Below are 25,942 nucleotides of genomic sequence, written 5' to 3' on the forward strand. Positions count from 1 at the left end.
AACATTGGAGCTTCTGCCATCACTATCCATACCTCCAGACTGCAACATGTATGTAAAAGCGCATGTTGACACAGCAACTTGGAGTCCCTGAGTGAATGTAACACATCACCACCACTGTGCTAATGATGAGGGATTGTGGATAGCATTAATGCAAAAGTGGCAGTAAATGCAAAAGCCATTTAATTAATTGCTAAGCACATTAAGGCAAAAGATATCGCCACATAGACTTTGCATTGCAGACAGTACCGTTTCATCATTTAAAGTTTTTCTGATTTAATAGATGCTTCTGTCCTCTATAACCCTGGTCAGTCTGAATCTCATAGTACTGATATAGCTCAGAGACTAATATCTGTAATGACAATCTAAGATGTAAAACACGATTCTCACATGAGTTTTGATTTTCTCTGTGCAGTGCAGGTTTTTATGGTGGCTTCCTGAACTTGGCGGAACTTTCAAAGAGTTGGTATAATGGGCTGAATGGCCTCCTTATGTGCTGTAAGATTCTATAACTGACTTTGTCAGAGATTGTTCCAAATTCGCACACGGTACATTTTTAGATCAACAGCAACATCTTTCCAAAGCCTTTTGCCTTACCCTTACGTTACCATCTACACAAAACACTCCTTAATCAGATATAAGGGAGGTTACATTTGGCCCTCTCCCTCAATGAGTACATCTTACTGAACTATTGTAACATTTTTTTACACTGAAGACTTATCTGACTGAGGCAGTAATTTAATGCAAATGAGGAGGTTTAGTGCCGCAGGTTCTGAAGTGCAGCAGATTTTTTACTTTAGTGAATCTGATAGATGTCACCTGTTCCCCATACAGTAAGTTTCCACAGTTGGCCCTTTTAACATGGAGTTGAGGGGTAAATAGAAAAAAAAAATGAAGCTCAAAGATGCGTTGGTTTGTATGGAGTATAAACAACAGCAAACAGCCAGTTCTGTGCTGTAAATTCTTTGTGATTCTACAAGATAGTTCAGCACCCCTTTAAGAAGTGTCTCAAGTGTAGCAATGGTGGAGGTCTGGGAGCAGGACCTTGCACTCATAATCCTTACTGCTATTGATAGCTCCAAAGTCGGGAGTGTCTTGTACCAGTATCATGTAGCCTGTGTCACTTCCTATTGCAAATATTCAGATAGGGAAAAGTGTAAACTTGTTAGAAGAAAAGTGCCTTGTTAGCAACAATAACAGTTTCTGCAGCCAGTGTCGGAAGAATTGCATTTAATTATGTGGCCTGCAGTGTTGTTTTGTGTCTAGGATGTTAATGTGTTGCCTGAACAACTGCTGAACACATTCAACACTTAACACAACTGCAACCAGCACTGAAGATTTACTCAGCAGGTGTTAACAGGGAATTGCACATCATTCAACAAATATAAAACTGTACTTCAAACCCGATGCAACAGGACATATAAGAACTAGAGAATACTTACTTTACTTGATGTGATGTGATTCAAATGATGTTGGAAACTATTGGAATTGTTAGTTTATCCAAGCTGACAGTCCCCTGTATCACTCAGGTGAGCCCAACTGTGTGGCCGTGGGATGGATGTAGTTACTGAATTAAAAGAGTGGGTGTGGTTTCTAATTGCGACTCTTACAAAGTATCAGAACTGGATAGACCTGATTTTCCATTTCTCTATTCATCCACTGGAAAGTATTCATTTACAGTGCACAGGATAAATATATCTTCTACAGTGCTTAGATGGGTGTGTTCTGTACACCCTTACTGTGGAAGAGATTTTGCACTGAAACATTTGTGTGACATGCACCTTCTGTTTGGTTAATTTAGTCAGCACCTTGCCTGAACTATGTTCAACTATGACATTACAAGCCCTTTGTCAATAACGCTGGTAGAAACGGTGGGTTTTCAATGATAAAGAAGTGGTTTGTGCAAACTCCTTAACATAAAATTTGCAGTAGTTCGCAATCTCCTTATTAGGTTAGACTGGGTTTAAGGCAAAAGAGAGAAGGGGGATTAATAAAGCACCCATCACATATCAGGACATCTTTGTTGTGGTAGGGCGTGGTACATGCAGGGTTAATGTGGGACTGAGTACAGTACTGCCCACACAGTGATGTAAGAAGGCACATGACGCAGAGCCAGCGTCAGTCTAGAGATGGACAGAGATAGGTAAAGACCTAGGATGGAGTGAGATCCATACCTGTACCTTCTACTGTATATACATAGTCTTGAGTATATTACTTTGGATTCTTCAATCAATAAATTACTTTTGAGGTGTTAGATAGTTCATAGAGGGGCAAACATAGAACAGCATGGTTACTCAGACAGCAATGAGATAAATGACCATTAGACTTGCCTCAGAATCTACTCACTCACATCGGCTCCTGTAGTAACATAACACTATTTTGAAATAAATGTTCCATGGAATTTTTGTTGCAGCAAATGGTGTAACTTTTTAAGTTTAAACAACAGGAAAGAACACATTTTGTAGCCAACGTTTAACTTATTTAAAGGTGTCATGTATTAATAGGCTGATGTGGAAACACCTGTCAGAGTAGTTAATGCATGTTGGAAATCTGTTGATGCATGTTGTTCTCTTTTTGCTTTTCAGGGAGTACATTTGATCCAACCTGGATCATAAGATCTTAAAGAAAACCTGGAAATGGTGGGGCAGGGGATTTGAAAAGGGCCACATTTTGGGCTGGCGAATATTGGGGAATATTACCTGAATTGAGAAGGTGCTGCTATCAGGAATGATTAGCAGGTTCGGTTGGAGAGTGGGATGGTATCCAAAAAAATGAAGATAAACCTTACAGAAGATTTTAAAATTATGACAAAGTTTGATAAGTTAAGGTGGAGAAACTGTTTCTACATGAGAGTGAGTCCAGAACAGGGTGATATAAACAGTAATGGAAAATGCTGGAAAACTCAGCAGACCTAACAGCATCTGTGGAGAGAGAGAAACAGAGTTGACGTTTCTAGTCTGTATGACTCTTCAGAGATCTGAAGAAGGGTCATACAGTCTCGAAATGTCAACTCATTTTCTCTCTCCAAAAATGCAGTTAAACCTGCTGAGTTTTTCCAGCATTTTCTGGGTTTTTTTCAGATTTCCAGCACCCACAGTATTTTGCTTTTATGATATAAACAGTCACTTGGTAGTACAGAACTTGAATATTGCAGAAAAGAGAGACACATTGTCAAAGCTTTTCATTTTGGACTCATCAGGACAAATGCAAGAATGCCAAATTTCAAACAATCACAACAATTTATACTACAGGAGAAAGGGGTGCTGATTGGTTGTCATCAGGGTTCTCTGTGATAGAGAATTCCAAAGATTCACAACCCTTTGAGTGAAGAAATTTCTCCTTGTCTCAGTCTTAAATGGCCAACCCCTTGTTTTGGGGCTGTGACCCTATGTTCTAGATTCCCCAGCCAGGGCAGGTTAAAATTGCATGGCGAGGAGGCTGCAAGCTGGCATCAAGGTATATCATGGAGGAGGTGTTGGGGCAAATTCATGGGTGAGATGTAGGTTTGTAGGGGACTCATGGATTTTTTTTTTGGAGCCCAGGAGATCGTTCCAGGTCTGCCTGACCCTTCTAAGGAAAGCTTTTGAATTGCGTCAGTGTACACCCTTATCTTGTCTGCCAGTGGGGTCCTAATTATATAAGGGGACCCGGATTTGCACGTGCTGGATTTTACAACTCCCCAGTGATGGGTTTTGCAGGCAGGGGACCCGTAAAATATCATGGATGATGTGCCCACCCCCCCCCGCTGCAACAATTTTATAAGCAGCTCAGGTGGTGGTGTACGACTCACCCACTCATGAGCCAATTGTAGCCATTATGTGGTCAGTTAATGACCATTTTGTGGCCATATGCTACCACAGCTGGGATTTAATCAGGGCATTTCTTTGCAATGTTTTCAGGTAATGTGATGTCAATTAAAGCAAAGAGGTGCTCCGAGCACGCAGTGCTTTAGCACTGGAAGTATTTCAGGATCAGGGTGGGTTATCATTGCTTTTTACAGACAACTGAAGGAGGGTTGGTGGGGTGGGGGGCGGAATGGTTAGAAGCAGAAATGAGGAAAGAACTATTTTGGTGACAATATTTGGGAGATTCTGCAGAGAAAGGTGGCCCATTGTGCATGTGAGTGCTGCCTTGCAGTTAGAGTATGACCAAAGCAGCATGGCCATAGGTTACAGCGAAAATGAACTTAACCTGGAAGCAGGTGAGGCGGAAATTTGCTGAGCGACACATGACTGTCAAGGTATGGTTTTATTTTACAATAATGCCTCACATAATTGCGCTTCACCTGGGCAAAGAAGGACAATAAGTTGTAAGAAGAAGCAACGACAGAATACGCATTGTCTCTGATACCCGTGGGGCGGTGAGCAGGAGGTCCAGTTGCGGAGGTGCGAGGGGAGGGGGGTGTGGTACAGAGCCTGGAGACATCCCAGTGATGCAAAAGGCTTGCTGAATTTATCAGCAGGACCTCATTATCACATTCTTTTGTTCTGCTAGCCAACCAGATTGACAGGCTAGCCTGGCCAGTGGCAGGAGTTTATACTCGGGGACAATCGCCCAGGGGAGGGGAGTGAGCAGGACAGCACAGCTAACATTACACACGCGGGAAGCCAAGGGTGTCACTCTGGTGCAACGTCATAGACTTCATACATTCATGTCATTTCAGTCCCCTTGTCACAAGGGCACAGACAGGAGAGGGGAGAGGCATCAGAGCATGTGAGGCGGGGGTGGGGGGAGGTTGCGGAGAGTGTCGGGGGGGGAGTGGAGGGGCGGGTGGTAAGGGAAGAGGAGGTCAGCCTCGATTGTGGCTTGACAGATTGTGAGGCTGTAAATAGGGGCTGGAAGATAGCGGGAAGACCGGCCATGGTGAGGGACAAAGAGAGAGGTCACGAGGTGGAAGACAGCTTGAAGGTGTGAAGGGGGGAGGGGGGGGTGCGGTGGTGTCGGCACATAATTGTTGGGTGGGGGGAGGCTCAGCTTCCCGACCATCCAGACCCAGTCTAGCCCATCAAGGTGGATGTGGGATGTGGACGTTTATATTGATCCCATTAACTTTAAACTCATGTGAAGGGAGTGAAAGCAAATTAATTAATTAAGGCGTTGCATTTGTAACAGCACAAATTCCGTTCAAAGAAATGAAAGAGGTGAAATACATCATTTGGAGTCTTGTGCATTTTCAAAATATAATTGCAAGTAATTGGTGTCATTTTTGCGAAGGCAGCTGGCAACAATGTGTTACATAAATGAAAGTAAAAATCAACAAATCATAAAAGAAAAAATGTAAACTTTTATTGTGGCAGGGGACTGAAATTCCATTCATGTCGTAATGTATGAAGCTTTAACTTGCTTTGCAACTTGTCTGAGTGTGCGTTCTCAGCAGCCATTTCAAACTGTGACGTTGTATCAGTGTTAGGGTGTAGCAGCTTCACACCCACAACTTTCTACATAGGTAATTTCAGTGCTGCTGTCCTGGAATGTCTCGGGCCCAGTACTCCCCTGCAGGAAATTAAAGGGAGGGTCTGCAAGAATTTTCTTGCCCTCCGCACTTGGCAGCAGGTTGTAGAGGATGGGGCCTTGGGACACGCAAGCTGTTGCATTTGTGATTTCCCAAAAAGCAGCTGATTTGCAAGCTGATCCTGAAATACCTCCTGACACCCATTAGTCATTTCCCTTTCTCTGTCGATGTTTGTTTCTCGTCGCTGATTTTTAGCTAATTAATTCATCCCACTATCAGAGACAAAGACTTACATCTTCTTGACTGAGTGCAATAGCGAGAAAAGGATGATGGTGAGCGATCAACCCACTGACTTCAGTGGAAGTGACAATGAGGGGAGTGGGAAAAATGAGCTGCCCACTTACTGCCGGCACTTAACACCTCACACAAAGTAAAAGAAGCTCTGAAGAAGAGTCGTACGGACTCGAAACGTTAGCTCTGCTCCTCTCTCCACAGATGCTGCCAGACCTGCTGAGTTTTTTTCCAGCATTTTCTGTTTTTATTTCCGATTTCCAGCATCCGCTGTATTTTGCTCTTAACAAAGTTAAAAATCCAGGAGTGGGTACGGGAGAACATCATCTCTCTCTGTCCTCTCAGTTGGGAGCATGTTGCGTTACAAAGGAATGAAAATAAGTTACAACAGTTTGAAAACTTAGCCCAAATGATCAATCAGATCTTTAATAAAAAAAATGGTTTGTGACCACAAAACAAGCCTTAATAGTTGGCTCACTTTACAGTTCCTTCATTCTGCTAATTATTTTGCTGCCTATGTGACATCCCTCTTTCATGACTAAGGTCTTTGGGCCTGTGCGTTCCATCGGATTTCTATAAGGCTGAGTTTTATGGAGGGAAGTGAGTGCACTGCTCGCAACCACCCCCGCCCTCTCACCCCTTGCCCAGAAGGAAAGTCGGCCCAGCTGGCCTTAAGGAGGTGAGGGTCAGACTTCTGCTCCTCAGTGGCCCTGGAGAGATACGGGCCAATCAGATTGGCTGGCAGCTTTAGCAGGCCCAGCCGCACCTCGAACCCTGTAGTGGGCGCCGCTGGGCCTTCGAGCAGTCCACAGGAAGAAAAGGACATGGCCTCCAGACACAGGTGAGTCCGGGGTTCGACAGGGAGGGATGCGAGGTGCATGCAGCATGAATTTTGAAAGTTGGGCGGGCCGCTACAAAGCAGGGGTAAGATCATAGGCGAATGCCCCCCCGATGTGCACAGGGTACCTCCCAAAGTAGGCAATCCCCTTCCTTCCAAGCCTTTTCACCCAAGCGGGTCTAGTCCGTCTTCTGCTGGCCAGAGCATTATGGTGGTGGAGGTGGATTGAGGGCCTTATGTAGGCAGTAATTGGCCACTTATGAGGCTCAGTAGGCCTCAGGGTGGGCAGCCTAGTGGGCAGCCTAGTGGGCACCTTATCCACTCTCCCAAATCCTGGGAACCAGGTCAGGGGTGGGGTGGAGGGCAGTGGGCTAGCCACCTGACATATTTTACGCACTGCCGCCCCCCTCTGCTAAAAACATGCCCGGCAAGAGAGGCCATAAAATCCAGCCCATGGTTATTAGCAAAAAAACCCTCAATATTTAGAATCCTATATACTCAGGGAGTGACCAAATTACTTCCTGCTATCTTTCCTTTATGCCACTATCAGCACCTTCTTTAGTATTTAACACTACCATTAACACTCCCTTTGTCTTATGTCCATGACATCTTTGTCAAATCTCTCCTGAGCTCCCACCCATCCCTGACCTGCTCTACCCCCTCTTAAACAGTACAAAATCCATCATATTTCTACCTCTCTTTAGCACTGAAGAAGAGAACGTTAATTCTTTCTCTCTCCACAGTTGCTACCAAAGCTGTTGAGTTTTTCCAGCATTTTCTGTTTTATTTCGGATTTCCGGAATCCGCAGTATTTTGCTTTTAGCTTTTATCCAAATGACTTGCTTTTGATCGAAATTCTCCATGGCAAAATTGCAAAGCATTTGACTTTGTCACGTATTTGTCAATAATATTTGACTAATAGACACGGTTAGACTACAATTAATAAAATAATCTTCCACATTGCTGTGAGTGAAGTGAGCTATTGTGTTTCATGCAAACTAGAACAGTGGGTAGTATGATGTAGTCAAATGCATGGCACACTGTGAAGAGGTGGGGGATGGTTAACACTGAAATATTTAAATTGGTAATGGAAGTTGTTTTCATTATATGCTCTTGGTAGGAATGAGTGATTTCTAGCTGTGGGGGTGGGGGGAGGTGAGCTCTGGCGGGGGGTGGGGAGTAGGGGGGGGGGAGGGTGGTGGGGGGTGGGGGATGGGTGGCGATGGAGGAGCTAGCCCATCAAGCCTGTCCCACACTCATCCAGGTCATCATATGCACCGTAGTAACAGCACGGCCGCAGTTTTGCAACTCGGGCTTGGTCATCTCTTTCCCTGTGTTTCTGCAAATTTATCTTTCACTCCAGGTTGACATCTTCCACTCTGTTCTTCTGTTCCTCCTCCTCTCTATCCTCCTGTCTGATTACTTTCACTATCATCGCCTGTCCCACATTCATCATTTGTTATGTTGTCACTGCTTCAGATCTGTGTCCCGTGACTGGAAACACCTTTTCAGATCCACCTCGTACATGCGGCGGCCACTATCGTTTGTCATCCCTTCAGTGCCATCCTAGTGTGTGATTGATAGTGTTTTACTATCAGCTTTTAAGTTCCCTGCTTCGAACAGCCCATTAGTGTTTATACTGGGCAAAAGTTTTAGCTCGGTGGGTGGGTGCGTGCCCGACCCGCTCAAGCGTAAAATGATATGTGTTGACTCCGGGCGAGCGTCCCAATGTCAACGGGCAGTCAACAATGTTTCAGTTGGCAGACGCGCGCCCAAGTTGGCAGCGAGCTCAGCAACAATTAAAAGGCCTGTTAAGGCCATTAAAAGAAATTTTCTACTGCCCGTCCAACCTTGCGGTTGGCAGGCAGGCAAAAAGGCCAAGCGGCCTTTGCACATTGCAGGAAACCTCATCCACGGAGTGGGATGAGGTTTCCTAAAGCAAATAAATATAAAATAAAAGTTTTTAAATGCAATTAATAACATGTCCCTGCTCATGTAACAGAGTCACATGAGGGGACATGGTTTATTACATTTTTCAATTCTTTACCTTTTTTTCCCCACAAAGTTTCATCTCCCTGAGGCAGCGCAGGCAGCGCCCAGCGCCACCGCTTATGCTTCACGCTGGGTGGGCCTTAATTGGCCCGCCAGTGTGAAGCCACCTTCCCACCTTGATCGTGGGCGGTGGTTGGCTTCCCGGTCGCCCCCACCGAGCCCACCCGACAAGGGTGAAATTCTGCCCACTGCTTATTGTGTTGAGCCACACTATCCAGATGGTTATCCTGGTTTGTCTTATTAATTTCTCTAAAATTTCAATTTGACATTGTAGTTGGTGTCCTATAAAATAGCATGGGCTGAAATACATTAATATGGTTTTGTAAATTATCATAAATCCCTTGAGTTGTGCTCTCATAATTTGTTAGTTTTCTTGCTGGTTGAATTAGTCACTCCTCTGTAAATGTTGCTGTACAACATACCAGACCTGTAATTGATGTCGACATTGTGTGCAGGACAGCTAAATTGTTGCAGCTCTATGTTAACGTGTGCCTAACTTTCTGAATTCCAATGCTTATATACTCCTGAGATATTCCACCCTCCTTTTGTGGTGCAGTTTCTGTGTGAGTTGAGTTTTATAACTTCCCCTAGTCTTTTACTGCACCTGTTGTAACTACTGGAGAGTTCTGCTTTCTGGAGATCTAAACACAAGTAAATCACGTGCGTGAGCTTAAAATGAGGGCAGGTATGAGGGGAAGTACTGTCAATGTGAAGCACCTCCCAAACATCCTGACCTCCACCACCTCAAACGATACGCAGTTGGGTGGACACACCCATACCTCCATTTTCTCCACCAAGTTGCAAACTGTCCCGACTTGGATGTAGATGATGGTTTTATCATCGTCGCTGGCTAAAATTGTGGAATTCAGTTCTTATGTCTATGTTTGGATCAAGACTGCAATGAGGTGTGGAGCTGAGTGGCCTTGGAAGAACCCAAACTAAGCATTGGTGAGCAGGTTATTGCTGCGTAAGTGCCACTTGAAAGCACTGTCGATGACATCTTCCATCACTTTGCTGAAGATCGAGAGTAGACTGGTGGGCTGGTAATTGGCCCTATTGGATTTACCCTTTTTTTTGTGCACAGGGCTTACCTGGGTAATTTTTGATTTTATTGGGTGTTGTAGTTGTACTGGAACAACATAGTTAGGGGTGTGACTAGTTCCGGAGCACAAGTCATCACAATAGCCAGATGTTGTTGGGGTCCATACCTTTTGTTATACCCGGTACCCTTAGCTGCTTCTTGACGTCATGTGGAGTGAATTGAATTGGATGAAGACTGGCATCTGTGCCGCTGAAGGCCCCAGGAGGAGGCCGAGGTGAATCATCCACTCAGCACTTCTGGCTGAAAATGGTTGAAAATGCTTCAGCTTGGCATTTGCATTCACTCTCTGGGCTCCACAGTTATTCAGGACGGAAATGCTCATGGAACCTCCTCCTCTGGTTAGGTGTTTAATGGTCTGTCGCCGTTCATAACTGGAAATGGCAGGACTGCAGAGCTTTGATCTGACTGTTGAGTTGTGGTTTCACTTTCCTCTTTCTATAGCATGCTGCTTCCACTCTTTAGCCTACACGTAGTCCTGTTTTGATGGCATCTCATTTTTACGTATGCCTGGTGCTGTTCCTGGCATGCTCACCCACACTCCTCATTGAGCCAGGGTTGGTGACCTGCCTTGATGATGATGATGATGGTAGAGTGAGGGATATGCCTGACTTTGAGGTTATAGTTTGCGATAGTATTCAGTTTTGCTGCTGCTGATGGCCCACGGTGCCTAATGGATGCCTGTGTTTGAGCTGCTAAATCTGTCCTGAAGCTATCCCATTTAGCATGGTAGTAGGGCCTCTTAGCATGATGGAAGATGTCCACAGTGTGAAGGCTTTTGTCTCCTTGAGAACTGTGTGGTAGTCACAGCTACTCATATTATCATGGACAGATGCATTTGTGACAGGTAGATTGATAAAGATGAGGTCTAGCAGGTTTTTCCTTCACATTAATCCTCTCACCACCTGCCACAAGTCTAGTCTGGCAAATATGTCCTTAAGGGTTCAGCCAGCTCGGTCAGTAGTTGTGCAACTGAACTGTTCGTGTAGGTGGATATTGAAGTCCCCCTGCCCAGATTATATTCTGTGCTTTTGCTACCCTCAGTGCTGCTTCCAAGTGGTGTTCACCATGGAGGAGCACAAGTCAGGAGTGTGGTGGAATACTTCCACTTACCTGGGTGAGTGCAGCTCCAACAACACTCAAGAAGCTCAACACCATCCTGGACAAAGCAGCCCGCTTGATTGGCATCCCATCCACAAACGTTCACTCCCTCTACCACCGACAAACAGTGGCACCAGATGCACTGCAGAAACTTACCAAAGCTCCATAGGCAGCACCTTCCAAACCCATGACCACTACCATCTAGAAGGACAAGGGCAGCAGACACATGGGAACACCACCACCTGGAAGATCCCCTCCAAGCCACTCACCATCCTTACTTGGAAATATATCACCGTTCCTTCACTGTTGCTGGGTCAAAATCCTGGAACTCTCTTCCAAACAGCACTGTGGGTGTACCTACACCACAGGGACTGCAGCGGTTCAAGAAGGCAGCTCACCACCACCATCTCAATGGCAATTAGGAAAGGGCCATAAATGCTGGCCTAGCCAGCGATGGCCATATCCCAAAAATGAGATTTTTTAAAAAAAAATCATCAATTGAAGGAAGGCAGGTGATAATCAACTGGAGGTTTCCTTGTCCATGTTTGACCTGACGCCATTAGACTTCCTCAGGTCTTGAATCAATGTTACGGACTCGCAGGGCTGTCTGCTCCCCACTGTATACCATTGTGCTCCCACCTTGGGTGGATCTGTCCTGCCAGTTGGACAGGATATACCCAGGGATGGTGATGGAGGAACCTGGCACATTGGCTGAAAGATATGAGTGTGATTACATCAGGCTGTTGTTTGACTAGTCTGTGGGACAGCTTTCCCAATTTTGATGCAAATCCAGAGGTATTGTTGAGGAGGACTTTGCAAGGTTTGCTGGACTGGGTGTGCCTTCGTCACATCCCGTGCCTAGGTCAATGCTCCCTCCCTCCCTATTCAACTATTTTGGAGAAGTTTGTTACAACTGGGTAGCATGTTCAGCCATTTCATATGACAGGAATCAACCACATTGCTGTGGGCCTGGAGTCGCTTAGGCTAGACCAGGTAAGGATGGCAGATTTCCTGCCTTAACCAATGTTAATGAATCATTCCATGGTCACCATTACTGAGGCTAGCCTTTTCATTTCAGAGGTATTTAACTGAAGAGCTAGGGGTGATGGTGGTGTGGTGGTAATGTCACTGGACTCATAACCTAGAGGCCCAGGCTAATGTGCTGGGTGTGCAGCTCCAAATCCTGCTGTGGCAACTGCATGTAATTTAGGAGTAGGAATAGGCCATTGGGCCCCTTGAGCCTGCTCCAGCATTCAGTAAGATCATGGCTGATCTGAGTGCTGTTGCATTCTTGACTCCCTTGTTAGTCAAGAATCTATCTATCCCTGCCTTAAAATTATTCATGGACCCTGCCTCCAATGTTCTCTGGGGAAGAGAGTTCCAAGGATTCATGACCCCCTGAGGGGAAAAAAATCATTCTCATCTCTGTCTTAACTGGGCGTGACCCCTTATACTTTAAATAAAGGTAAAATACTGCGGATGCTGGAAATCTGAAACGAAAACAAAAACTGCTGGAAAAACTCAGCAGGTCTGACAGCATCTGTGGAGAGAGAGACACAGATAACGCTTAGAGTCCATATGACTCTTCTTCAGATCTCAAGAGTCATATGGGCTCGAAACCTTATCTCTGTCTCTCTCTCCACAGATGCTGTCTGTCAGACCTGCTGAGTTTTTCCAGCATTTTTTTTTTGTTTTCGCCTTATATTTTAAAGCTAGTTTTCCCTAGTTCTAGTCTCTCCCACAAGGGGAAATAACCTTTCTGGGTCCACCCTGTCTGGTGGAAACTGATGGAATTTAAATTCAATTAGCAAATCTGGAATTAAAATCTCGTCTCAGTAATGGTGACCATGAAAACCATCACTGATTGTCACAACAACCCATCTAATTCACTAGTGTCCTTTAGGGAAGGAAATCTGCCACTCTTACCGGGTCTGGCCTACATGTGACTCCAGACCCACAGCAATGTGGTTGACTCTTAACTGCCCTCTGAAATGGCCTAGCAAGTCACTCAGTTCAAGGGCGATGATGGATGGGCAGCAAATGCTGGCCTTGCCAGTGATGCCCATATCCTCCACAAAAGAATACATTTTAACAATAAATTTAAATTCCTCAGCTGCTGTGGCGAGATTATGAACTCATGTCTCCGGAGCATTAGTCCATACCTAGTCTGGATAGATAGTCCAGTAACATAACCGCTCTGTACCGCTTATGTTGTACTTTTAAATTGTCAGTGCAGGCAATAGGACCTAGCTCTAAGGATACAGGCTTTTGTATCCAATGTAGCACTGTAACATAACCTGTCAGATTGTTGTCACGGCGTTCTAAGTGTGTGAATCATTTTGTAAAGGGCACATATTTGAAAGTCTTCAGAAGTAGCATTATTGGGAAAATCAGGTCATGCTTGCACTGACTCATTACAGAGAGAATGCCATCACTCCGGCAACAGCTTTGAGTGTTCAAAGCTATTAGCATAATTATGCCACATCCCAACCTTCCAAAACAGCACAACAATCTGCCCTATTGTTAGTTTTACTCTTTTGGTTTCACCCTACATTTAAAGCTTGTTTATACTGTCCTTTTCCACCGAGGATTGTGAGGCGTTCTCTGTAAATGGATGTTGTTTTAATAATGTGGAGCTAGTTTTTTTAAAGAAAATGCAGGTGGCTAGCAAAGCACCTTACACATTTGGAAAGTTCCAGAAGTAGCTGAGAGGTGCTTTGTAAACAGTCATCTGATATCACTGCTGAGTATTCTTTGGGGAAGGCTTTGTGCTCAGACAGAGGAAGCTCTGTCTTGTTACTCACTGTGTGACCTGAATATGGGCTTTTTGTCCTCGGGGTCAGGTTCAAGTTCTGCTTCTTATGATGTGACTACAGTTGTGAAAAAAGGATAGATCAGGTGCCGCCTTTACCCTTTCCTCTGATAATGAACAAGATATTCAAGCGACATCAAATATTCATTATTAAAAACAATTCCTAATGACTGATGAACACTGGAATTCTGAGCATTGAAAAAACATATTTTTTCTTCATACTAGATGTGTAAAAGGAAAGTTTGCATATAGCAGAGTACATATGATCTGCCTCATGCATCTCTGTATACATATTCTATTTTATTGAACTCTCCAGTGGGCTTCAGGCATGGCCAAATAAGGCATCGGTGTAAATAAAAACATACACCGGAAATACTCAGCAGGGAAAGGCGGGGGAGGTTTCATGTAGACTTTTAAAAATTTAAATAAAGGTTTTGTGAAAATTATGGACATGTTCCAACTCATGAGGGGACATGTTAGGAAAATTTTATTTTTCTGTTTTTGTCTTTTTGACATTTACAGCCGATCTCCCTGAGGCAGCACTTAGCCTCAGGGAGATGAGTGCGCTCTTTCATGTGCATGCGTGAAAGAGCGCACTCTCGATTTTGGGATTCCCACCCCCACCCCTCCACCACCACCCCCCCCCCCCCCACCCCCCCCCCCCCCCCCACCCCCCCCGGCCGCACAGGGAGCGCATCGCGCTTCTGTGCAGACGTCACACTGGGCGGACTTTAATTGGCCCGCCCCACGTAAAATGCCGGTGTGCCCCCAATTGGGGGCGCTGATTGGAAGCGTGCCCGTATGCGCCCGCCCATCAACATCCCCCCTCCCCCCCACCCCGAAGAGGGGGATAATTCAGCCCTATGGAGGGAGAAACAAAAGTAACATTTTAGGTCAGTGATAATTCATCAGAACATTGACAGCCGATTTTCAGCTGCCAGGCACCTATTTTGTGCCTGAAATAAGAATTTCAGTTGGAAATTGTGAGGAAGGTGAAACCTTGGACACACCGTTGGTACCCACCTGATGTACTTTTCGTCCGTTGGGGAGGTCATTTGGCTTTTACTGGAGGTCTAAAGTTGGTCATCCATAGGTGCCACAGAAAGTTGAATGTCATTGGTAGGTACGGCCTAAGGAATATAATTTCTCTCTGCCAAAGGCTTATCCGCTCATGTCTGTAGTAATAACTGTTAGTTTGTCAGGCACCTCTTCTTCCCCAGAATGTCTCAGTTGAGCTGCCTGTTAACTTAGGTTTTAGCTATCAGCTACTTCAGTGCTAATTGCCAAATGTATCTGCTGTTATGATTTGCTAAGTTCTTTTAAGAGCATACACTCATCTTTCAGTGCCAGCTATAACAGATTGAAACTTATTTATGGTTTGTGAGATTATTATGTGATCTTTTCTGATTTTTCTCAAAACCATTTTTAATTTGTTGTGTTAATAATGGAAGATTTATTTAAGCTGTCAGCCTGGATATAAGTATCATTCCTTGAATTGGAAAATTGACACAAATGGATCCTTGCACTCTGCCCCAGAAATAGGAGGTTTTTATTTGGAAATGTTCCAATATGATTGGGGATGTGAATCTATTCCCAATTTTGCCTTCTTTTCCGTGTTTTGTGCCATTTTCAGGGGGTGTTGGGGTGGAATTTGCCAGCATGGTTAACTTTATACATCAGTGGATCGAGGTGCTTTTGTTCAGAGGAGTCGTTAAATCAATGCCTCGTGTACCCTGTCAGGTGGACGTAAAAGATCCCAAAGCATTATTCAGAGGAGAGCAGGATAGATCTCCTGGTGTCCTGACCAACATTTAACCCTCAACCAACACCATAAACTGATGACCTAGTCATTTGTCTCATTATTGTTTGTGGGAGCTTGCTGTGCACAACTGGATGCCACATTCCCTACATAAAAACAGTGACACCACTTTTAAGCTTTTTGGAACATTCTAAGTTTGTGAAAGGCTCCATGTAAATATTTTTTTTTTAATTCTTTCATGAGATTTGGGCTTTGCTAGATAGGCAAGCATTTGCTGTGTCCATCCCTACTTGCCCTTGAACTGCATAGCTTGCCAGGGCATTTCAGAGGACAGTTAACAGTCAGCCACATTGCTGTGGATCTAGAATCACATGTAGACCAGATCGAGTGAGGATGGCAGATTTCCTTCCCTAAAGGACATTGGTGAACCAGATTTTTGTTTTATTCTTTCATGGGATGTGGGTGTTGCTGGCAAGGCCAGTATTTGCTTCCCATCCCTAGTTGCTCTTAAACTGAGCTTGCTAGGTCATTTCAGATGGCGGTTATGAGTCACCCATACTGTTATAGGTCCATGTGTAGGCCAGACCAGGTAAGGATGTCAAATTTCTTTCCCTAAAGGACATTAGTGAATCAGATGGGCTTTTGCGACAATTGATAGTTTTATGGTAACTATCGCTGAGACTAGCTTTATATTCCATATTTATTAACTGAATTCAAATTCCACCAGTTGCTGTGATGGGAGTCGGTGATATTTGTCATGGTCGTGGTCACTAGCTTTCAAATTCCAGATTTTTTTTTCTATTAATTGAAATTTGATTCCACCAGCTACCATGATGTCATTTGAACCCGTATCCTCCGAGTATTAGCCTGGGCCTCTGGATTACTAGTCCAGTAACATTACCACCACACCACCACCTCCCTGAAATGCAAGTCCTTCTGATGTGCAGTTTTGTTTTTATGTTATTACAGCTACAGTATTTTTGGAGTTCTGGAAAAGGCGTCGAGCAGTTCTCACTTATGACTGGGACCTAATTGACTGGGAAGAAGAAGAGGTTAGTTTGAAAGAATTTTATGGAAATACATCTATCTTCTGAAACATCAACCATAAGTCACGTACGAGTAACTTGCAGACCACAAAAAAAACATAGAAATGAGAAAACCAGACAAAAACCTTCTCTTGATAGCTCCTTTATTTACAGATTGTAGCATTGCATATCTCTGCCTCCTATCTACACAGCAACCCAGTGTTCCAGCAGCCCCTCTTTATATGTGCTTAAGGTACTTAGTCAATCAAGCAGTACCCTCCACCTGGTTATCCTTAACCTTAATAATACAATTAACATAACATTTTGCTTATCAAGCTGTTCTGTTTATCAGGTCGTTCAGCATACGAAGATAGTGCCGCTGTCTACCCTATTCCTTCTGCATTATTCTATTTTATCTCCTGAGGCAAAGTACTGTATAAATACTCCAAAATTCATAAAAATAAGAAAAACCACAGAATCCACACACACACCTATGGGACTATCTATCCCTTGCCTTCTGCCCTTTACAAATGCCAATCACATTTCTTCGCCCAGCACAGCAGTATAGAAAACATTAAGTTCAACAGTGTATTTAATCATTCGAGGAGTATATTTTCTCCTGTGTTAATTAAAAATATATATTTCACGCAACTTTCATTAAAACCAGTGAATATAGTAACATGCCTTTCCTTTGACTATACATACAGAGAAAAATACACCCTTCCGTATGCAATCTATTATTGTAATCTTCAATCCCATTTATTTCTGTGTCTGCAGTTTACAATACCTGTCCAAAATATTATGGGCACCTAAACATCCAGTATTATATTCCACATCAAAAATGCATCACCTGCCATCTTGGTACAGGCTTCAGTATAAGCATTGAGGGCACAGTCCTCAAACAGGTGTTTATCCTTTTGTACACGCTAAGAAAGGGCTGCTTGCCTATTTAAATTGTGCTGCACTGAGCACAGGTGGTGTAGACCAGGTGCTTTCAGGATAACATATGACCTAACCAGCGTTCTTTGAAGGGATCCTTGGCTACATCACTAAGAAGGCACTTTATTTTACTTACTTACATAGCCGAATGCAGAACTAGGAAGAGCAGCAATGCTTGGCCTGGTTCAGCAGGAATATCAAACACCAGGAGAGCCCCCTTTGGGCCCCATTCCCAATCACACTCCTTCCTTACTCCCGATTCACACCACCCCCCCACCACCCCCCCCCCCCCCACCCCGCCCCCAGCCTAGAGACACCTACGATGGCCTCTGCTTGGTGGCAGACAGACCAACTCCATCCTTGTGGAACAAGCAAAACTGTCTCTGGAGACCCAATCCACAGCTCGCTGGCAAGATGCTGCTGAGGGCCAAGGCCCAATTGCAAGCAAAGGACAGGCCAAATCATTTTAAGCCCAATGTCTTCACATCTTAAATGCTTAATTTATAAATGGCAGTATATTTTATCCATGTTCCTCCTGAAAGCTTCACACTTTTAGTTGTTCACACTATGTCAGTATTGCCCCACCATAAGCTTTGCTCAGTTATTCTCACCATTCTGCAGAGAGAACCCATTGTTTCTGTCACATCCCCATAAGCAGCTTGATGAGTGGGTAGTAACATATAATTATTATTAAATAATACATGGCATTACCATCATCCAATCTCCCACCATAAATATCCTGGGAGTCACCATTGACTAGGAAGTTAACTGGATGAGCCACATAAGTGCTACGGCTACAAGAAAAGGTTGGAGGCCAGGAATTCCGGAGCAAGACTTCCCCAAAGCCTGTCCACCATTTACAAGGTGCCAGTTAGGACTGTGATGGAATACTCATCTCTTGCCTGGCTGAGTGCAGCTCTAACAAGACTCAAAAAGCTCAATACCATTCAGGACAAAGCAGCCCGCTTAATTGGCACCTCATCTACCCACTTGAACATTCACTCCCTCCACCACTGATGCATAGTGGCAGCAGTGTGTACCATCTATAAGATGCACTGCAGCAAATTGCCAAGGCTTCTTCGGCAGCACTTTCCAACTCTGCAACCTCAACCACTTAGACAGACAAGGGGAGCAGATGCATGGAAACACCACCAGGTTACCTTCCAAGTCACACACCATCCTGACTTGAAAATATATCGCTGTTCCTTCACTGTTGCTGGGTCAAAATCCTGGGACTCCCTACTTAACAGCACTATGGGTTAAACTTATACCACATGGATTGCAATGGTTCAAGAAGGTGGCTCACCACCACCTTCTCAAGGGAAATTTGGGGTGGGTAATAACTGCTGGCCTTGCCAGCAATGCCCACATCCCATGAATGAATGAATGGAAAAAAAGCCCATTTAAGTTGTCCATTTGAGGAAGATCCACACATGGTAACAGTACTGTTGTGTTAAGGGTGTGCTTTTAAAATAATAATAAATATGTCTTTTTGAAAAATTTTACAGCACAATGTCACCCTTTTCAATAAGGTTTCCAATTTTACAGATGGACTTTGCAAATTGTAAAACAAACTGCATTCACAATGCGTAGCTCTGTTGAAAATCCCCCAAAATGATCGTGTTGTGTCTTTTTTATCAGGAAGAGCTCCGTCCACAGTTCGAAGCAAAATATTCCAAAAAGGAACGCGTTAATCCCATCACAGGAAAACCCGAACCTTTCCAGCCATTTCTTGATAAACTCAGTAGGCTCCTTGTGTCTGTCTCAGGAATATTCTTCATGGTAAGTCCTGGAGAGGAGACATGCAATTTTTTCATTCTGTTCTCTTCACCCCAGACAATAATAATAGTTATTGTTACTATAATGACAAAAAAATAATTGAGCCATTTGCGAGCATTCTGATTCATTGTGCTTTTATTTTGCAGCCCACCTTGTGAAAGCAAATGTCATATTTCGTGATTTTTTTTCAAGCAAATGACAATTAAAAAACCCTGAAATCAGAGTTTTAAAAGTCCCTAAGGATTTAGGTTTCTCAATTTAAGTTTTACATATTGCTCCTTTGAAGGTAAAAGCAACATTCTGAAAGGTTGTAGATGGTATAATCCTGCTCCTTGCATGAGCATCACAGCTTATTTCATTAAGTAGTATTAGTAGTTATGTCAATATTATTTAAGAGAACAATTAGCTCATTAAATGGAATATACTTTTCACGTTGCGCTCCCATTCTCAGCTGTGAGCTCTGTTATGAGGTTGAATTCCAGGCCAGGATTCCCTTAAATGGGCCACCCATGGAGTAGGGATCAAAGGTTTGTAGCAATTAACAGTTCTGTTCTCTGTCTAAAGGGGCTTCTGGGTTTGTCACCTTGCCCATCGCATTGCCTGGGGAAATAGGCTTCTTCAAATCTACAGAAAGCAGGATGTTTAATTCCCTCTGAAGAAGAGTCATAGGGACTTGAACCGTTAACTCTGTTTCTCTCTCCACAAATGTTGCCAGACCTGCTGAGTTTTTCCAGCATTTTCTGTTTTTATTTATGTTTAATTCCCTTCTGGTCTGAAACCTGTCCATTTTTGTGATGTCTGACTTGTGTCTTTACTCACTATTTTCTCCCCTTAGTCTCATTTATGCTTTTTGACAAAGATGATGATGACTATGTAGCCCCCTGTCAAATGTCTTAATGGTGTTCACACTGGAGCAGTGGATATCAGACATGCCATTGGATATCAGGCAAATCAGACCCTTTGTTCTCTTGATGGACCATTAGTATGGCACTTTGATTAAGGAAATTCTCTGGCAGCAAGGAAGGCAGGTGATTGACACCAGTGGGCGGCAGGTTGACCAGAATGAGCTTTAATATGGCTGTGAGCCTTCTGTCAGAACTGTGGAGGTAGAGCTGCCTTTAGGAAGGCACAATCTATATACTAGAAACCATCTTGTATGGGTTGGCATTGAAGTGGAATCCCTTTTCTAGTGGGGTGGAAGGTTTACCAGATAGCCACAAAGCCAGGAATCTGCCTTCCCTCAGGTTTTTTCACTTGCCCTAAGAATATTCTTCCATGAGCTTTATATGCCTCACAGGAGTGGATTCGGCTCAGTTTTCTCTAGGACTATGGCATTCATGCTCTCCTTTTTGTAGACTGACTATAGCTTGCTTCCCTATGATTGGCTGGTTCATTCCATTCTCATTGAGCTGGAATATTTTGCTGTCTGCTATATTGGGATTCAGTTGGACTGTTTGATAAGTTAACGTTCAGAGACACATTACAGTACCATCTGCTGTCACATCAACGAACTGTTGTGGTGGGATTCTGTTCTTTGCTCGAGTGGGTGGTTGTTGCTTTGTTTCTGGATCCAAGTCTGCTCCTCCAAGACCTGTTCTGGCGTCCCTGGGCATGAAATGGTGGCTTTCTCCAGCTGCTATGTAAATAAACATCCCTTCCTTTCTCTGCAACACCCTTTAAAGTTTTTGCTTTTCATCTGGGGGCGGTCTGCGGGGGGGGTGGATAAACCTCCTGCTGTTCATCAAGCAACCAGATGGTCTCCCAGATGCTCTTCCTTTCAAGTATCTGCCTTCTGCCAGTTTTCACTGATGCTTCTCACAGCGGTATGTGTCCATTTAAGGTTAGGGAGGATTTGAAGCATGGAATCACTGATTGCAGAATGACAGAGTAGTTATAAAAAACACCGAAGATCTATGTTAAACAAGGTCACAGCGATTACTCAGTGCATTAAACAAGAGTCCTTGGGCTTGGAACATCCCTTTTGATTAGTGCTTCCTCATTACTGATCAAGCTTGTGTCGTATGACCTGAAGTGCAATTAAGGGAGAAGGAAGGGGATGGGTTTGGTTACCCTGCCTTCATCTAGGCAAGTGCTGGCCCATTCTTTGAGATCTGAGCTGTGGAATGACATGACTGGGAGTAATGTGCTCTTTCCTTTTCAGCTTTTGCTGGCTAGCACCTCATAAGCATGTGATCTCTGCCACCTAGAAGGACAAGGGCAGCAGACACGTGGGCAGGCTTTCACCTGGAAGTTCCCCTGCAAGTCACGCACCATTGCTGACCTGGATCTATACAGCCCCCCCTTCATCATTGCTGGGTCAAAATCCTGGAACTCCCTCCCCTACAGCACTCTGGGTGTACCTACATCACACAGACTGCAACAGATCAAGACAGTGGCTCACCACCATCTTCTTGAAGGTTTTTGAGGATGGGAAACAAATACTGGCCTTGCCAATGATGCCCACACCCCATGACTGAATAAATTGAAAAAAATGATCTACTTTACCATGCTGCACCCAGTCCAGTGGGACTGAGTAGTTGATTAGTTTCCTTTATGTTTTGTGTATTTTGTATATACCTCTGTACACCTAACAGCACGGTGGGTGCACCTACTCCACGTGGACTGCAGTGGTTCAAGCAGGCGGACCAACACCACCTTCTCTAGGGCAATTAGGGACGGGCAATAAGTGCTGGCCTAGCCAGCAACGCCCACATCCTGTGAAAAAATAAAAATAATTCAGGTTCCTTCGTGCCTTCCTCTTTCTTTGCCCCTTCCTTTTCCTCTCTATGTCACTCTAAGCTGCAGATGCGTAGAGTTCCCTTAGTCTTCGGGAGTTGGCACCATTGGTCAGCATAGTTGCGCTTGGTTAACTGCCTTGGTTATGGGGGAAGGAAGTGCCTGTGTCTACCTTGATTTTTTTTTTGTCCAATAATATCGCTGGTTATTAGGTGGTGCGTTCTGCATGTGACTGTACCTTTACCTGAGGGCTTGTTGCTGCCACGTTTCAGGAAAGGGGAAGGCCATTTATGGAACCTCAGTGGAAGTGCCTTTCCTCTGTGCTTTGTGGGATGTCCTTAAAAAGGAATGGTGCAAATATCATCCTGTTCTTACTTAAGAAAGGTATACTTGCCACAGAGGGAGTGCAGCGAAGGTTCAACAGACTGATTCCTGGGATGGCAGGATTGCCGTATAAGGAAAGGTTGGGTCGACTAGGCCTGTATTCATGGGAGTTTAGAAGAATGAGAGGCGATCTCATTGAAACATATACAATTCTGACAGGGCTGGACAGACTGGATGCAGGGATGATGTTTCCTCTGGCTGGAGGGTCTAGAACAAGGGGCCACAGTTTCAGGATACAGGGTAGGCCATTTAGGACTGAGTTGAGAAGAAACTTCTTCACTCAGAGGGTGGTGAACCTATGGAATTCTCTACTGCAGAAGGCTGTGGAGGCCAAGTCACTGAATATATTTAAGAAGGAAATAGATAGATTTCTGGACTCTAAAGGTGTCAAGGGGTATGGGGAGAGAGTGAGAGTATGGAGAAAATTTTCTGTACGTCAGGTGGGCCGTCAGGAATAGGCGCTGGCGGGCATGGAGCCAATCGCCACCCACAATCGGCTGCGCTCTGCCATTTTACGTGGGCAGGCCAATTAAGGCCTGCCCATGATGACACACGGCTGGTAGCGTTCACTGCTACCTGTGTGGGTGGGGGGAGGAGGGAGAGTCGGGGCCTGCGCTCTTTCGTGCATATACGCAAAAGAGTGCAGAAACCTCCCTGAGGCAAGGAGCTGCCTCAGGGGGAATAAATAGGTAATAAAAGTTCAGAAATAATAAAGTTAAAAATTATTTAGACACATCCCCTCACGTGACATTGTCACATGAGCTGGGACACGTTTATGCATTGTGCAAAAAATATTTATTTATTTAATAAAACCTTCAGGAAACCTCATCCTGCCCGTGGATGAGGTTTCCTGAAAAACACGAAGGCCGCTTGGGCCCTTCGCCTGCCTGTCAACCTTAAGGTTGGATGGGCAGCTTTGATGAGTATTTTAATTGGGTTTTTAATGGCCTTAATAGGCTGTTGACAGTTTGGGTGTGCAGCCACCTCCAGCGCGCGCCTGCCGAATGTAATATCTAAATGACGCACGCTGACATCGGGACACACGCCCGACGTCACCGCGTGTCATTTTACAGGTCGGCGTGCCGGGCCCAACCCCGCACGCCGATGTCAAAATTGTGGCCCATGTCATTGTGTTAGAGGATCAGCCATGATCATATTGAATGGCAGAGCAGGCTCAAAGGGCCAGTTGACCTACTCCTGCTCCTATTTTCTTGAAAGTTGAACTTTGCCTCAATAAAAGACTCAGGATTCCTCAGAAGCTCATTGGTAAAGATCGGCAAGGATCAGTATGCGATACCTCTAGAGGTTAATTCAGCTCTGATCTGATGCTACTTTTATCATTTCAACTGTTTGGTCTTAAAGCCATTAGCATGAACAGCAATGATCTTGTTGTGATTGTGGTAGATGAAGATTAAAATTCAGTCAGCTTTGTCTGGCATTAAATCCACTTTAGCACTCAGGCCTAGGAGGGAGCTGTTGGTATTCTGGATGGATGTCTGCTTTTGTCAAGGTCTCTGCGGATACAGAAGATGTCCCACATTGTTAGGCCTTACAGCTTTCTGGTTATTTCTTGATCCCCCTTCACCAATAAACATTTTGTGTATTTGTGGGTACCTGTGTGGATCGAATCTTGCCTTAGCTTAATCAATAATCAGTAATACAAATTGTCCTCATTGTGCCCATTTTACAGGTGGCATACTCAGACCAATGTGTGCCTTAAGGATTTCTGAAAGAAGACTATTGGGTCTGGTTGTCCCTGGCTATACCCTAGCACAGGTGTTAACCTGGTTACATAGACCCCTCATTTATATAACACCTTTGTTGGTTCCTTCTCTGTAAAGTTGGATTAAAATAATAAGTAGGCCTGTTTATAACAAGTTTTTTTAAAAATTTGTTCTTTTTGTGCTAAATGGGACAGAAGTGTTCCTCTCCTCAACTCCACCTTACCCACCATCAGGACCTCCACACTGCAGCTCCTACTCCCCACCCCATGTACCCTCCACCCCTGCCTTAGGGCTGGTATTGTCAAGGATAATGGCCTGAAAATGATCCAGTCAAAACAGGTGATCTGCAAGTGGCGACACAATCCAGCTTGCCTGGATTATTTAGAGGAGTACTCTGCGCTTGCCTGGATGAGTGCAGCTCCATCAACGCTTAAGAAGCTTGACACCTTCCAGGACAAAGCAGCCCTCTTGAATGGCACCCCTTCCGCAAGCATTCACTCCCTCCACCACCAACGTAGAGTAGCAGCAGTGTGTACCACCTACAAGATGCACTGCAGAAATTCACCAAGGCTCCTTAGGCAGCACCTTCCAAACCCACAACCACTACCATCTAGAAGGACAAGGACAGCAGATACATGGGAACATCACCACCTAGAAGTTCCCCCCCAAGCCACCCACCATCCTGACTGGGAAATATATCGCCGTTCCTTCACTGTCGCTGGGTCAAAATCCTGGAACTCCCTCCCTAACGGCAATGTGTGTGTACCTACATCGCATGGACTGCAGCGGTTCAAGAAGGCAGCTCACCACCACCTTCATGGGCAATTAGGGATGGGCAATAAATGCTGGCCTAGCCAGCGATGCCCACATCTCGTAAATGAATTTTTAAAAAAAAGTCTTTGGCTCAATTTTGAGCTGATCTTGGGCCTCCTGGTGCAGGTACATATCGAAACCACATTGCTGTCTACATACCCGATACTGGGCACCAATGATTTTCAACCACACTGAGTATGAATGAGCATATTTAAAAACCATGACAGTAGCTTAGAATTTAGCTGGAACCTGCGTTAATTCATTTCTGCCAATTATTACAACAGCAGAGTTAAAATGCAACTGGTGTTGCATTCACAATTAAAGATCGCGCATTTCTTCCAAATATGGAGCCCTTCACCCCAGTGTTCACAGCCGTGCTCGACATTTTGCAGCACTGGCTGGCTCCTTGTCTTTTCAAATCCAACCTGCTCACATTGTCGGCTGCAGGCCAGAACATCAGCGCCAAAGCGAGGACAGGACGAACGAAAGCAAAATACCGAGGATGCTGAAAATCTAAAGGATAATCAGCAAGCGCTGCAAATGGCTCAGCAGGTCAGGACACATCTGTGGAGGGAGAAACAAGAGTTTGGCGTTTCAGGTCAAAGGCCTTTCATCGGGAATGAGATGGAGCAGCTCTCAGTCAGTAGTAGGTGTCAGACTGATAATAATGGGGAAGCTGAATTGCTGGTTTGTGTAGAAAAGCTGAGCACTAAGCCAATCTTAATTAGTCTGCTTGTGTGATCTTTGTATTAAGTCTACCTGGACCTTAACCGGTCAGAGTCAAGTGATTCTGACTCTATACAGAGATACTAGAGGAAGTAATTATCATGCATTGTATTGATTTTATTAAAAATGATCTCGCTGAAATGTATTTAAAAGGAAAACACTTGCAGTAAATCATTTTACTGTCACTTTTAAACGTACTGTCACTTTTGGGCAGGCAAATTGAAAGTGAGAACAAAATGGTTCCCAAGCACACAAATTGATGAACACTGAAGTTGCTTCACAAAGAACATCCTGCAAAAATCTAATGGAAGTTGACATCTATCGACTGTATTATTTCCCTGTAGTCAATCATGGATTACGGTTCACTAAATTTAAAGTGGTTTTGCCACAATTGTTCATGATTCATCCTGAATGT

At 44.4% G+C, this 25,942-nt stretch overlaps 1 protein-coding gene across 1 annotated transcript in view; it reads left to right on the top strand.

Moving 5' to 3' along the window:
* Positions 1-25,942, top strand: part of ano3 (anoctamin 3) — a 564,514-nt gene that overhangs the window by 447,698 nt on the left and 90,874 nt on the right. The window contains exons 16-17 of the mRNA XM_078549540.1: positions 16,371-16,453; positions 19,007-19,147. Of these exons, the coding sequence (XP_078405666.1) occupies positions 16,371-16,453; positions 19,007-19,147 (224 nt within the window). The remainder of the gene's footprint in view (positions 1-16,370; positions 16,454-19,006; positions 19,148-25,942) is intronic.

Source organism: Cetorhinus maximus, chromosome 9, assembly GCF_964194155.1.
Source record: "Cetorhinus maximus chromosome 9, sCetMax3.hap1.1, whole genome shotgun sequence".
Classification (NCBI taxonomy): Eukaryota; Metazoa; Chordata; class Chondrichthyes; order Lamniformes; family Cetorhinidae; genus Cetorhinus; species Cetorhinus maximus.